Below are 13866 nucleotides of genomic sequence, written 5' to 3' on the forward strand. Positions count from 1 at the left end.
TCCTAACATTCCTACAGGGACACTTGCCACCTCTTAACACCCAGCATCTTTCAATTGGGTGATAAATGTGCAGTCTTCAAGAGACTTTACAGCATCCCTGCAAATATATCAACACAAACCCCCATACATAAATGCTCACAGGCGTATCTATCCCGAGATGCTTCAATGAACCATTCCCCATGCACTCACAATCATTCAAATCGTCAAGCTCCTCTTTGCAGGCAAACATAACAGACGAACCGCAAAGAAGCAGGAGTACTGCTGATGTACGCAAAGCCAGTGAAGTCTGCCTGCGGGCTGCAACTCCATGTAAACAGTTCTAGAGGCTTTCAAACTCCTGTCAAGATGAATACCAAAAGTAGAAACAGGAAAGCAGCCACATTTTGATTCATTGCAAATTCTGAACATACTGGCGACATGCCAACCATAAAGCGGTCCTTCACTGGCTTGGTGGCCGGTGCCCATTAAATTAAACCATACGTTATTATTTACGGTCATGCTACTGTTGTGCCTGGGAGAGAACATCATGCTAAACACAATCTACAGCTAGCTATGTAGGTCACATCCACAGTTGCAAGAAACTTTCCACAAATACCATTAGATCTATTATTTTTGCATCACAGCTTAGCAGAAAACACTTACCTGTTCATAGCTGCCTGCTGCTCACTTCCTCATCAGCTTATAGTTGCTTAGGCACAGTGCTGATTTTAGTAAGCCTAAAACTTGACTCGGAAGTCATGTTGGTGGTACTGAACTTTTTGGCACTTAGAATCTAGCACAGAGGTTTCTACATTGTATTGCCTAGCTCCAAGCAATAAGGTCCTGAAATAATGCAACAGTTTATCATAATAACATACCCTCTACAGTCAGGGTTAGCAAACTGTTCACTCTCAAGCATCTGCACAATGTTTGTAGGAAAACAACCACAAAGAAACACAGATGCGAGTTGCTGGTTTAGTAAGCACTAGGAGTATCACAGAGAAGCATTGTATAACAACGTATTAGGAAAACAGACCAACTGGAGACCATTATGGTCAGAAACTTTAATTGACCTAAGTGGTGGCAGATCTAAACACTGATATGCTTCATGTCAAGACAATGTGAAGCTTTTATAGAAACTACTTTTCAATTGAATTGCTCAATAACCTGCAGATTGAAGGACTGATGGAGTTATAGTCTGAAGTGATTATTATGCCTTAAACATTTCACACAGACAACCCTTGTCTAAATACAAGGCACAAGTAAACCTCATGTTATTGCTTTGAGTCTATAGCCAGTTTACTGTGAAGAAAATAAAATGTGGCAGAGGTCACACTAGCCTTTAAAAATGTGCATTTCTAAAAGCATACCACCTCAAAAATCTGCATTTTCAACCATAACATCTGTATATTGCATCAATGTAGTTGTATTATTTTCCAAAGCAACTATTTCAGATTAACAAAGTTAACATGCAAAACAGTACACAGTGTACATAGTGGTAGTAGAAACAGACAAAGACAAGCTTACAGGAACGTTTTCTTTTGAAAATCCCCCATTAACGATGTAAAAATCAGTGCTGTAGAACATGTACCAATGTCTCTGCGGGTAGCTGTTAACGTCATAGCTATTTACTTTTGCTGTTTAAAAGTTCTTAAAAATTTTCCTTTTAACACTCAAGTCAAAAAATGCTCAAAGTCTTAATTCTTAGGAGCTTCCATTGAAATTGTCATGTTTTAGATAATACGAGGGACGTGCGCAGTGCTACATCTGTGATACTCCTGTTATATTTTTTTACTTTGACGTGTTATTGTAATGTCTTGCTGTAAAACACAGGCACGCACGCACAGGCCACGCACCCCTGCCCCTGCTGCTATGCCTGCGTTCTGAGCTTTTTGAATTATTACTTTTTGAAACCAAACTAATATCCAAATGAATATTTAAAATCATGAGCGAGTATTCGAACATGAAAATCCTGTGTTCGTCCCAGCACTATTTGAGGATTGGCAACTGTGTATTTTCTGGAGCATTTTTAACTGGCATCTACCTATTTTTGTTAGCTGCAAAAGTCCAAATGTAATGTCTTAAATTTCACAAATACAGCTTGTATTCTAATTTGATACTTAAGGGGTTAAACATACAACTCAAAACTAGCTCACATTAAAAGGAATTAATGGTGTGAAGGTGGTGCTGATAGCCCTGCTATATTCTTCACCATGGTTACAGGGAGCTCTATTTGAAAGACTGCTATTTTTAATCTTACCTGTGGTGAACTGGCCCTTCATCTTCTGGAAGACAGGGTCCTGAGCGGTGGCCTGTGCCCGGCGTGCCAGCGACTCCGAGGCAGCGCTGGAGAACATGGTGGACACGTTGGAGACGTTCTCCAGACCCACGCCGAAGGTGCTCACCAGCTTCTTGACGAAGTTGAGCGTGTGCGGCGTGATCTTGGCGTCCGACACGGCGCCGCTCTTCTCAAAGGCCACCGAGTAGCACTTAGCCAGGCCCTGCTGCAGCTGACGCAGCACCTGAAGGACATACACAAATGTATTTAAACAAGCGAAGAACCAGAAGATTTTCAAAAGACCTTTGCTGATACTGACGAGGGGACTGTGAAACCTTGGTTAGCACTTCATAATATAAAAGAAAACATCTGCATTACATTGTATTTGGTTCTAAGACTCTATACCAATGTATCCTGAAATAATCAAAACTACCAGATAAGGAGCATTAACAGATTCAGTGGTGAAGGAAGAAACCATGTATTATTAGAGACTGGAACTACAGCAGAAAGACAAGACCAGAGAGATAGAAGTTTGATCCATTTAGGTTTTAATAAAACATGTATTAGAATGGGAGGGTTACATCTACAGTACGGACTGCCTGGCTAAATTTTTGGTGTAACCAGATCACAGCACAGCAAAGCCTTGACTGGCTCAAACTGTTACCCAAGAAGGATATATTATTAATCCTTGTCACAGGGTTCTCAATAGCAGAGTCATTGTTGACGCTAGCTGCACATCATCCTGGCAAACAAACAGTTTAGATTAAATGACACACAAGCCAATATCCATGAGCTTACCTTTGTCACCTGTCATTCATTCCAGAAAAAAAAAACTCAATTAGAAGACTCAATTAGAATCCATTTGACTTCTTATGCATGATTTCACGCGATTACATTTTCTGCATTTTTTCTTTCTTGTCACTAAGCTCTACACTTGAAATTGAAAACACTATATGTAAAGTAAATTAATGCTAAATAATCTCTTTATGGCACAGAGATAGAAAACATTCACAGTAATAGTCTGTCAAACTTGCGTAACAGTTTTGCTAGGGCATGACTACGCAGTGAAAGTGGAAGGAAGTCAATTCAGGGCTGTGACCTTCCCCAGGATTAAACCCTCTGGTTACAACACAGGAAAACTCCTGGCCATGTCAATGGCTAGCCACTGGCAGGCACAGCTGCAGAGTTCTTTCTGAGGGATTCACTGGTAAAATTGCAGACGTCTTTCTTACTGGGCAGTGAAATATTGGAATAAGCCGTGTACACTTAGACTTATTAAAAGTAGAGAAAGCATGGAACATATTATTTAAGTAAATCTTACATAAGTTTACCTTAATGCAACAATCATTATCTTGTTCTGTACCACACGAGGACTGTTAACCCATTACATTAAAATGCATTGGGCTACACAGGGTTAACCATGTTTCACCAGTACCTCCTCGTGCCAGTTCTCTCTGAACCACACCATCTGGTCCACAATGCCCTCCAGCGAGGAGAGCAGGGTGGGGTGAAGCTCCCGCTGCATGTGCATGATCCGGCTGCATCGCCACATGGGCGCCGTCGCGCGAATTGGCCCTGGGTCTGAGGCAGAGTGGGACTGGGCGCCGACCAAGCTGGGCGGCTGCTGCTGCTGCTGCTGCTGCTGCTGCTGCTGCTGCTGCTGCTGGCCGGAGTCTTAAAAAAAAAAAGGCAAGGAGAGTTAATATAGGCTGTACTGTAGAAGAGGTGCGAAAACGTCAAATCAAATTATATCGCTCACACCCCACCCCTAATTTTGTTTGGTATATTTTGGAGATCTTTAGCAAGATTGCTCCTGATTTTCCATTGAAAAAGAAACAAGCTATCAGTATAAGTTACAAATTCAGAGGTTATGCTCTGTAAATGAGCAAAATATGAACAAAGCTTATAAAATCACTTAAAAATGTAATTCATTTGGCTACCAAGTTTTGTTTCACTTGAATCCTCAAAAACCCATGAAGAAAAAAAGAAAACAAACTAAATATTGAAAACATATTAGCGCATGGGCTTAGTTCTAACCAATGTCTCAGCATACTTCCTTTAAATTCTGACCCGAAGCAACAGGCTACAGCAAATACAGACAGTGAATCAGAATAGCTGAGGATACTTAAAGAATCTCTCAGAGGGTGGGCTCAGGGAGCAAGGAGGGTACAGCAGGGCCATGTGACACTGCTGCCCTTGGTCCTGCTAAGCCTCCTGGACCAGCCCTGCCCAATGGACCCTCACCGCTTTTGTACCGCTCCCTCTGCTCGATCTTCAGTGTCAGGTACAGGGTCCGGATGGGAAAGTAGACGGCCTGAGGGTACACACGTCCAACCTACAGGGCAGGAAAAATGGAATGCAACAGCTTGAATTTATCTACTAGTTGCATACAACAGAAGGATGGTACACAACAGCCGGAATCGCAGTGAATACAATGGAAGTGAGAAGAGAAGCGTTTTAAAGGAACGTCGCTAGCTCCAAGATGATAATGTGGCACCCACAGGTACAGTGTGTCTCCCTGCACATTAATACCGAGCAGACCAGATGGCTTCAGTTCCACTTGCTGTCAGATCTGTCATGTCAACAATCACCAAATTGGCTAAAATGAAGCACTGTGTTAAGCACTGTGTTTGCCAAAAGGATTGAGCTGCTTAAATGTAATATGAAAGAGCCATATTCATAAACCTTAGAATATAACTAAATTGAACTGCTATGTTCACAGATCAATTGTATTCCTGGATTTTAGAGGAAATAAAATATGGCATGTGTTGGGTTAACTATTATAAATGCATCCGGATTTAAAGCATACTACCAATTTCAAATCCTAAGCTCAGTTGGTCAGAGTTAAATACATTTACTGTTTCAAATCAATCCCCTTATTATACTGTATGTCCCAAAGTACACCCTACCTGCAGTTTCATCTGCAAGAGTGTAACATGCTGCCTTAGATAATGCAGTCGTTCTCATTTAGGAAAATGCAGAGGAAAGCACAAAAGCTGGTTAATGTCAATGTTAAGAATGAAAGGGGCAGGTAGAACTGATTATGCATGTGCCAACTATTTCAGGTTGTGTCCTTAAACAGCTTAAAGTATTTTTTTTTATTTTCATGTGTGTGTGTGCATGTGTGTTTGCAGCAAGACATCCAAAAGGACAGCTAATTAGAATCACATGATCGTACTGCTGTATAATTTAAGAGGCACCATAATGTGAGAATGCCAGGCTCTGCATTCTCACAAAGCAGATGAAATCAGAGGGAAGAAAGAAAAAGGCATAATGACATCAGCTAGTTTTTAAATGAGGACACAGCTCTGCTCAAATCGCAGTGTTGCCCATTAGAGAGCAACCCTACACCATCTACTGGCTGATAGGAGGGTGAAGAGCAGCTCTTCAGTGTTAGGAGACACCACCTTTCATCAAATTGAGGTTTTACCGCTCTTCAGAAAAGAAAAAAAAGCTTAATGGAATGCTAATGCATGGTTTTTGGGATGAAAAGATGTATACTGATCAGTCCCATTAGAGTGGAGAAACAGAGCAACTATTAGGATGTGGCCTTCAACGTGAGATAGGAAGTAAAATCTCCCATTTGCACTCTATCTCAAAGTGCTCCCGCCTCTCCTTCATGAATATTTGAAAGCCTTATAGATAATGCTTGGAGAACAAACAAATTACAAAAAAAAAATCAATGCAATAAATAGTCCACAGTCAGGAACCATGTGAAGTTAATAATGAATCAGGATGAGCAGTCCTGAAGGCTCTGGTCACACACGCATGACATTTGTGGATGCTGCCCCTTTTAGTGCCAACAAGCTATGCGCGTCAGGAACAGGGAAGTCTATCAGCAACATGGTATGCAAGTAATACATATCCAATGCAAATATGGCAGTGAGGTTATCAAGATCAAGCCCTCAATGGCTCACATGGCTGGGTTTTACTGCTGTGACGAAGGTCTCTGACAAATAGCTTCTTGTAATAAATGTCCATAGTAATTCCTTAAAATATGGGCAAGTCTTCAGGAACTTGTGATGAAGGATGTCCGTAGTGTTATTACATACTGATGAGTGGACAAACACGCATCCCATTTTGGTTTTGCAAAAGATTAGATATACTGTAAACTCAGGGAAGGTTTCATCACGTTAGTGAGGTGGTTAGCAGAGTTACTAAAAAAATAAAAAAATAAAAAAGCACAACCGTTACATTTACAGTAGCTTCTTGTTCATTGAAGTTTGAGTGCTCTAAATCACGCAGAATTAATATGCTTTTATTAAGCTGCATGAATTAGTCCATTTTTAAATTGAATTCCAGTGGTATACTGCTGCGCGATATTAAAAATGAATTCTAGGAGGAAAAAAAAAAAATTAAAACTGTCAAAAGGAAAATGGAACTCATCTAAATCTCTAAGTGGATAAACGCAACTTATTAAAAGAATAGCTTTCTAAGGAACGAACGTAGTGTATTAATCTTGATTAGTGTTCGATGTCACACACGCACACACCCACAGACCTGACTGATGAGGTTCAGGAGTGGCTTGCCCTCTGATCCAACCAGGCAGGTGAGCAGCTGTGGGATCCATGCCAGCCACTGGATAGGTGGCACTCCAATGCAGTATTTGTCGACAGCATCAGCCAGGGTATTCTTATCATCGAAGCTGAGCAGCCACAAGACCTGGAGAGGGTGGGGATAGAAACGAGCATGATGTAAATCACTCTACTGGACAGCATTAAAACTAAAGATCCCGGTAGTTACGGTTTCTCTCCCCCTTTTTTAAAGGGGGCTGTAACGTGTAATCAGGAAATAACCTGGCGAGTTAACTGAGTTTATTAACGTTGAGAAAAAAAAGCAAGTGTGGGGTTATTTCCTTTTGAAGAATCTCTAAAGGAAAACAAAAATATTGTTTCACTGAACCAAGATAAGTTTATGCTAGACAGCAGATGCTCTGCTGCTCAAAGAATTGAATGCACTGAGCAAACACCCTCAACACTCCTGTTTGTGCGTATATGCGTGCTTGCAGGGATTCATTTGTTTTTGTTGACGAGCCTTTGCAGTCTTTTGCCTCAGATTCAGTTATACTAAACATCTAACCTTGCCCCAAGCCTAAGAGGCACCATGGCTAATTTGTAATTCCTGATAAATCGCAGAGCATCTCTCCTCATTCATCACATACAAATTGCTGGGGCCAGTTTATACACATTGTATTTCTCCCTGTACACATCCAAATGCTTATTAAAAATCAGCACAAAAAAAAAAAAAAAGAAACAGGCGGTAGAAGCAGAAGGCGTAACGGGTTTATATTGTATAGTTGTTACTTTATTCTGTACAGGTCACTACATCAAAAAGTGATTGTGGAGTTCAAAGAGTCATGTAATGCATGTCAATTGAAATTAAGCCTTTAGCCTCTAGGTCACCAATTCAGTTCCAGCAAAGGCTGATAGTTACTGAAATGTATTTCAACCTTGTAATGCTAGGGGGTCTACGTGAAATCACTGCTGGTGGGTTGCAGCCTAGTCATACACATCACCCAGTCCTTCAGCACAATTAGCACAAATTGCCATATTTGCAGGCGGTCTCTACGGCTAATCAAAGAACAGCAGAGCATGTAGATCTACAAAACTATCCTGGCAACTGGCAAACTGCTCTGAACTGCAAACCTACAGGTAACTGGATAGCTATGTATATACACACTTACTGGCCTCTAACTCAGCTCTTGAGATGAATAAACTCTTGTATAGTAATTCATGATGAACAATAAAAGAAATTAAAAAAGCCTATGACATGGTGGGTCACATTGGCAAGTGGGTATTTACATAGTGCCCCCCCCCCCCACAACCTAAACAATACTTTAAAAGGTACACCTGCACTGAATATTTCAGGATCTTTGGTGTAACATTGTCAACACGTTTACAAACCAGCTTAGATTCTGCATCCTGTTTTCAAAAGCAAGGGGCCAACACAAGAACTCAATTTAAACGGCCAGACGCTATTCTCATGAATTACAACTACACAGCACACCAACATACACACTGCAGACCATGATGAGGAGCACCAGATCACCTAATTTACTGTGGACAATAGGTATACTGCAATTCTCTATTAGGGACAGGAAAGACTACAGGAAACCTGTACAGTACATTTCAAAAAGAGATTATTCTGAAGAGCCACTAAATTCCTGTTTCTTATGAGGACAGAAGTAAGGAAAGCACTGGGGTACTGGCACGACTTGTTTTTCTAAGATGTATGACAGAGGCTTCAGTGCTCTACGTGGAGCATGTGAATAGCCTGCTCTTACCTTGGCCAGGTATTTGCGAGACTTGCTCTCGTTCTGGTGACGGCAGGCGTGCAGGTAGCAGGTAATAGCGGAGACGCCGAGGTGGAGCTGCCGGTCCTTCACAAAGATGTTCTCCAGGTAATCGCCCCACATAGCCCAGGCCTTCACAAGCACGTCGTGCATCTGCACCGCCGCAGAGAATGCCTTGTTCGCCTCTTCAGACCTGGAACAGACAGGGAGCACAGGGGCTAAAAAGAGGCTTGCAAAGCAAAAACCACATATGGAAAATACAGTACAATTTTTTTTTTTTTTTTTTCACAGAATGGAACTTCTTTCAATGATATAGAAGGGAGTTCAAAATGTACGACTTTTTACTGATGAAACAGTATGATCTTGCATTTTTTTCTTATGACTGTTCTCATCAGTTCTAGTAAAGTGAGGAATACAAGAGGGAACAGAAAATTGAGTGGTTTGAAAATGCTGTGAAAGAATCACAATTCCTCATAATGGTTGCAACATGCTTGTGTAAAGCTTGAAATGCTTTACTTTTCCCTTTTCTAGGTACTATCACACACTGTACCTCATGTAATTCATTACATACACACTGCCTTTCCACGCAAATGAATAGGACTAAAAACCCTTTGAGAGTACAGTATGGGGTAACAATTCTGTGTAGCAGACAACAAAATATTCGCTGTAGCCAGGTTGCAATTAAAAAAAAGCAGCTTGAGCCTTGTACTACTTATAGTTTGATGGAAATATTTGTACATACTGTGTTTGAGAGGAGAAAAAAGAATGCGTGCGGCTACAGATCTTTAAAAAATAAATAAATAAAAAATCAGGCACTTTCGTAAAAAGTCCTACCATTATCTATCCAAAATGCTTGGTTATTCAAAAGAGCAGCAAATGTCACCATACACTCCCCAATAATGTCAATGTAAATTCTGCCAGTGCTTGGGTAATCTCACTGATGTCCATTTCTGCCGTTGATATTCATGCAGAGTTAAAAGTAAATGACACATTAAACACTGCTGAGGTTAGGAAATGTTGTGCCGATTCAGAGATTTTTACAAATGACTATAGAGTTGATTATTCTTTTATACACCTTTAATAAGCCCCTTCCCCACAGACCTGTAACAATTTAAGGGATTATCAACAGACTACAGCACAAGCCTCAAGGGCCATTATTCAGTTATTCAGATATTCTTCAGGGTTTATAGTCAGGACAAAATCCACCTGAAATCCTTCAGGCTATATGAACTAGACAAAATACTTACCGACCTGTATTTTTATTAAGCAATGTAGCTTGCTGCTTTGTCACATACTAATATATATATATATATATATATATATATATATATATATATATATATATATATATATATATATATATATATATATATATATATATAATCACTGTAATCACTAAAACCAAAACATATATGAGGCAGTGAATTAAAATGACTAACCACATGCTTAGCATTAGGCTGTGTGAATTACGAGCCACTGGTAAACAGTCTGATGCAGCAAGTTTACTAAGTGGGGTGTTGCTACAAGGCTCAGGAGCTTTTTAATTCTAACACCAGAGGTATACTTGCCTACATGTTAATACAGCAATCCATATACTCACACATTTGTAATACTGTTCATAGTGCAGCTGGGAAAACATGTGTTGGTGTTTTTCTTTTATTTTATTGTACAGAGAAGCTTTCTCTTTGTTACCTGCCTATTCAGCCCACGAAAACACACACGTGCCACAAAGTTCGTCAATACAACTTTTAACATCCGTCTGACCATGCAACCACCATTAGGAGAAAATAAATAAATAAAATAAAATATCAATATGGAGCAAATGAAATACCATGGATGAGCTGATTGAGGCAGCAGGGCTGCAAATTGCTAATCGATTTGAAATCTGTTCAGCCCAGAATGTTTAAAGATTTTCATGTATTGCTATTGTATCTCCCATTCAGCACGTGACTATCACTAACCTTTGTTGACTAAGAACATAAGAAAAGTGCCAAAACGAGGGGACTGCTCACCACGTTGCACTAAGAAAACATAGAAATTACTGGCAACAACTGGACTTTCCATCGCAAGCTCAGTAGGTGAAAATATGCGTGTGGCGAGTACGTTAGGACAGTCAAAGGTTTACCTGGTTCACTTTAGTAATTGAATTTATAAACTTGTAGGACAAGTATGCCAACCCCCGCTACAAGGCATTAGTGAAAGGAAGAGCATAGATCAGACTTTAGTCCTTATTACAGTACAGATTAAATCGCTGCATTTTAAAAGCAATTCATCACAACACGTTGAGATATGCGTAGATCAAAGAAATCCAGTGGCACAGGAAATTTGTTCTCAAGGTTTTGTGTGTGTGTGTCTTCACAGTACAGGCACTACACTGTAGTTCAGCCTGGTCTGGAGACTGATATATTGTTCAGCAGTGATGTAGACATCTTTCCACAGAGACCTGGGCTTCATATTAACCAAACTTGTTTAAGGTACTACTTGCATGAGCCACCCCAATTAACATGTACAAAGAGATGTAATTTAGAGATCTGGCTGTACCCCTCCCCCTCCCCCTCCCTTTTAATGATGTTATTACTGTAAAACACTTTTGATTCAAATTAAATTCATTGTAACTGCGCTATGCATTTATTTATTTATTTTTAAAGAGAATCACAATGTATCTCAAAAGGAAATATTGATTCTGAATAGCCATAATGCTGATTATCTGCCATAATGGAGACTTTTTATTTTCAAATCGAAATTAGTAGTACTGCATGACTCATGCACTGCAGGCATTCATTACAATGCACAAAGCATCAAAAAAATGTGATGTAGTGTAGTGGTGGGCCAGCATGCCGCTGCTTTCACAACCTTGCTTGTCAAAACTACAGGTTATAAAATGCCCATTTGTCCCATTTTCCAAAAACGCCTTTATTCATACCTTCCACAAAGCGCCTTCAGGTGTCACGGGTTGCAGAACGATGCAGATTACAGTGGCAGCAGCCTGATAAATGACTTGCTTTATCACCACCTTCTATTTCTAACAACTGGCTTTGTCTCCTGTCTTTGCCTCCTCTCCTTCCCTCTCGCGTGATCTATCATTCTGACACTTCTGATGACTCTTTCGGCATTGTTTCTCTCACCTTGTTCCTGGCCTTCCAGCGAGGGCTGCCACTGCAACCAAACAACCCTCCGGCTCTATTAGCCCATAGCTGGGACAGAGACGTGTTACCTGGTATGTAACTCGAACAAATTGCTGCATTTAGGTAGCATACTGTCTCTAAGCCAGATACCTGTTTAAAGGACATCCTTTCCACACATTGCTTTATTTATTTTTTTTAAATGAATTTAGGCAGGACAGCATGACAAATTCCACTGCGGTTAAAGGAGGAGGTTTGTTCCCACTTTTACAACAAAATGTGACTGAATTACAAGATCACGCAGGGGAAACATGGAGAGATTAAAAAACTATATGGGCCTTATGCTATGCATTGTGCATTGCATGTAAACTGCCAAGCGTGAAGAAATACAATATTTACACAACATATATGCTCAAATACAGTAGTTGCAGATGAACTGCAATTGATTTTTGGGGTCCAATGTTAATTGTGCTGCTCTGGTTTAAAGTACTCTCTAATTATTAATATGCCGTCATATTGATTGCTAACTGCAGGGCCGGTTTGATAATTAATTCATGCACACTTTAGCTGATCACTTGTCAGTGGCTTAAGGTAACAACGCTTATTTATCAAATGGGTTATAAAATAAATGATTACCTGAGGGAGTCGGGACTCATTTATCTAAAAAGTATGCCATTGATTGGAATGCAGTCAGGTAGCACCAGAATTATTATTTATTGTCTGGAAGCAATTAGACCCGGCTTTAGTCCTTTAAGCATTAGTGGATCACTTCTAGGCAGGAGCAGCGTTTCAGAAGGAATACTATGGTTTGAGCTCCAAAATCCTTTGTCTTTCTTTGCCAAAAACAGACACAGCCAGTGAACCAGGTCAATGTCAAATGACAGTGAAGGGTCTCCATGGTCAACCAGGTCAAGGTGAAATAAGAGAGTGTCCCCCATGCACTGAGGCAAGGATTGGGAAGAGGATCAATTTTCACTCCAAACTACAGAGAATCTTAAGTGAGAATTTCTCTTAGTGCGTATAACATCAAAAAAACATTAGGTTATTATCATAACCCTGGGTCCCTGAAATAGAAATATAACCATTACTGAACGGTTACCTCCTAAAGATCCGAAATCTGAAAATTTTATACCAAAACTGCTCTTATGAGACTGTGATGCGGTCATGGTCCTGGCCCGCCCCAGAGGGCACAAAAGGACTGCGCTCACAGATCTCAGCGTCATTTTTCCTTCAAGCCTGCTACAATCATGGTCGCAGCAGTCTTGAAGGTTAATGGTTGCATTTCTATTTCAGGGAAGCTGGGCTATGATAATAAACTAACATACCCTTTCAAGTAAGAAATGTAACCACTACCGAATGGGTGAGTGTACCAAAGCTGTTGCAAAGAGCAGGATTGCAGAACGACTGGAATCCTACAAGGCAAACCCCATGAAGTTGCCATGCCCTAGGTAGAATGGGCAGTGACTTTTTCTGAGAGAGTTCATAGGCAGTCCTGATCGTCTCTGCTATCCATTTGGACAGCCGCTGCTTAGGCAGGGCTTGACCATGGGACTTCGCCCCATAGCAGACAAAAAAAAATAAAAACCTGTTCAGACTGCCTCCAACTTTTCACACTGTCAAAACAGTACACCAGGGCCCAAATTGGGCAGAAGGTATGGAGCTGTCGCTCCCTGTCAGACTGGAAAGGAGGTGGATTGAAAGCCTACAATTCCAGACACTGGTTGACATGGAACACAAACATGGTATGCAGCGTGACCTTTGTCCTGCCCGCTGTAAAAATTAAGCAGGCTTTCACTACAGAGAATGCCTGCATCTCACTCACCTGCTTCGCGGAGGTGATAGCAAGCAAGAAAGCCGCTTTCAATGATAAGTTTCAGCTCAGCTAAATGCAGGGGCTCAAATGGAGGCTTCATGAGTGGATTAAGCACCATGTTTAGCATCCAGCAAGAAACAATGTCCTTCATAGGCGACCAAAGAAGTCGAACCTCTTTCAAACATTGCCCCCCCAGGACGTGAGCTGGGGAGGCCGAATCAATCTTAACATGGCATGCTGAAACAGACAGCAGAAAGACCTTCCCCCTCATTAAATAGGTCCTGCAAAACCTGTAGTTTTACCGCCATGGGACAGGGACAGGCAGACACCACGTCTGAAAGACACCCCATTTGTACCCGTGCTGGGAATACGTGGATGCTTC

The 13866-nt window shown here is 40.9% G+C and overlaps 1 protein-coding gene across 1 annotated transcript in view; it reads right to left on the bottom strand.

The window, feature by feature from the left end:
• Positions 1–13866, bottom strand: part of LOC121331158 (transformation/transcription domain-associated protein-like) — a 95535-nt gene that overhangs the window by 21731 nt on the left and 59938 nt on the right. The window contains exons 63-67 of the mRNA XM_041278380.1: positions 8541–8833; positions 6758–6919; positions 4502–4592; positions 3693–3931; positions 2240–2501 (exon numbers count right to left, since the gene is read on the bottom strand). Coding sequence (XP_041134314.1) covers positions 2240–2501; positions 3693–3931; positions 4502–4592; positions 6758–6919; positions 8541–8833 — 1047 coding nt within the window. The remainder of the gene's footprint in view (positions 1–2239; positions 2502–3692; positions 3932–4501; positions 4593–6757; positions 6920–8540; positions 8834–13866) is intronic.

The sequence above is a fragment of the Polyodon spathula genome, chromosome 18 (assembly GCF_017654505.1).
Source record: "Polyodon spathula isolate WHYD16114869_AA chromosome 18, ASM1765450v1, whole genome shotgun sequence".
In the NCBI taxonomy this organism is placed as follows: Eukaryota; Metazoa; Chordata; class Actinopteri; order Acipenseriformes; family Polyodontidae; genus Polyodon; species Polyodon spathula.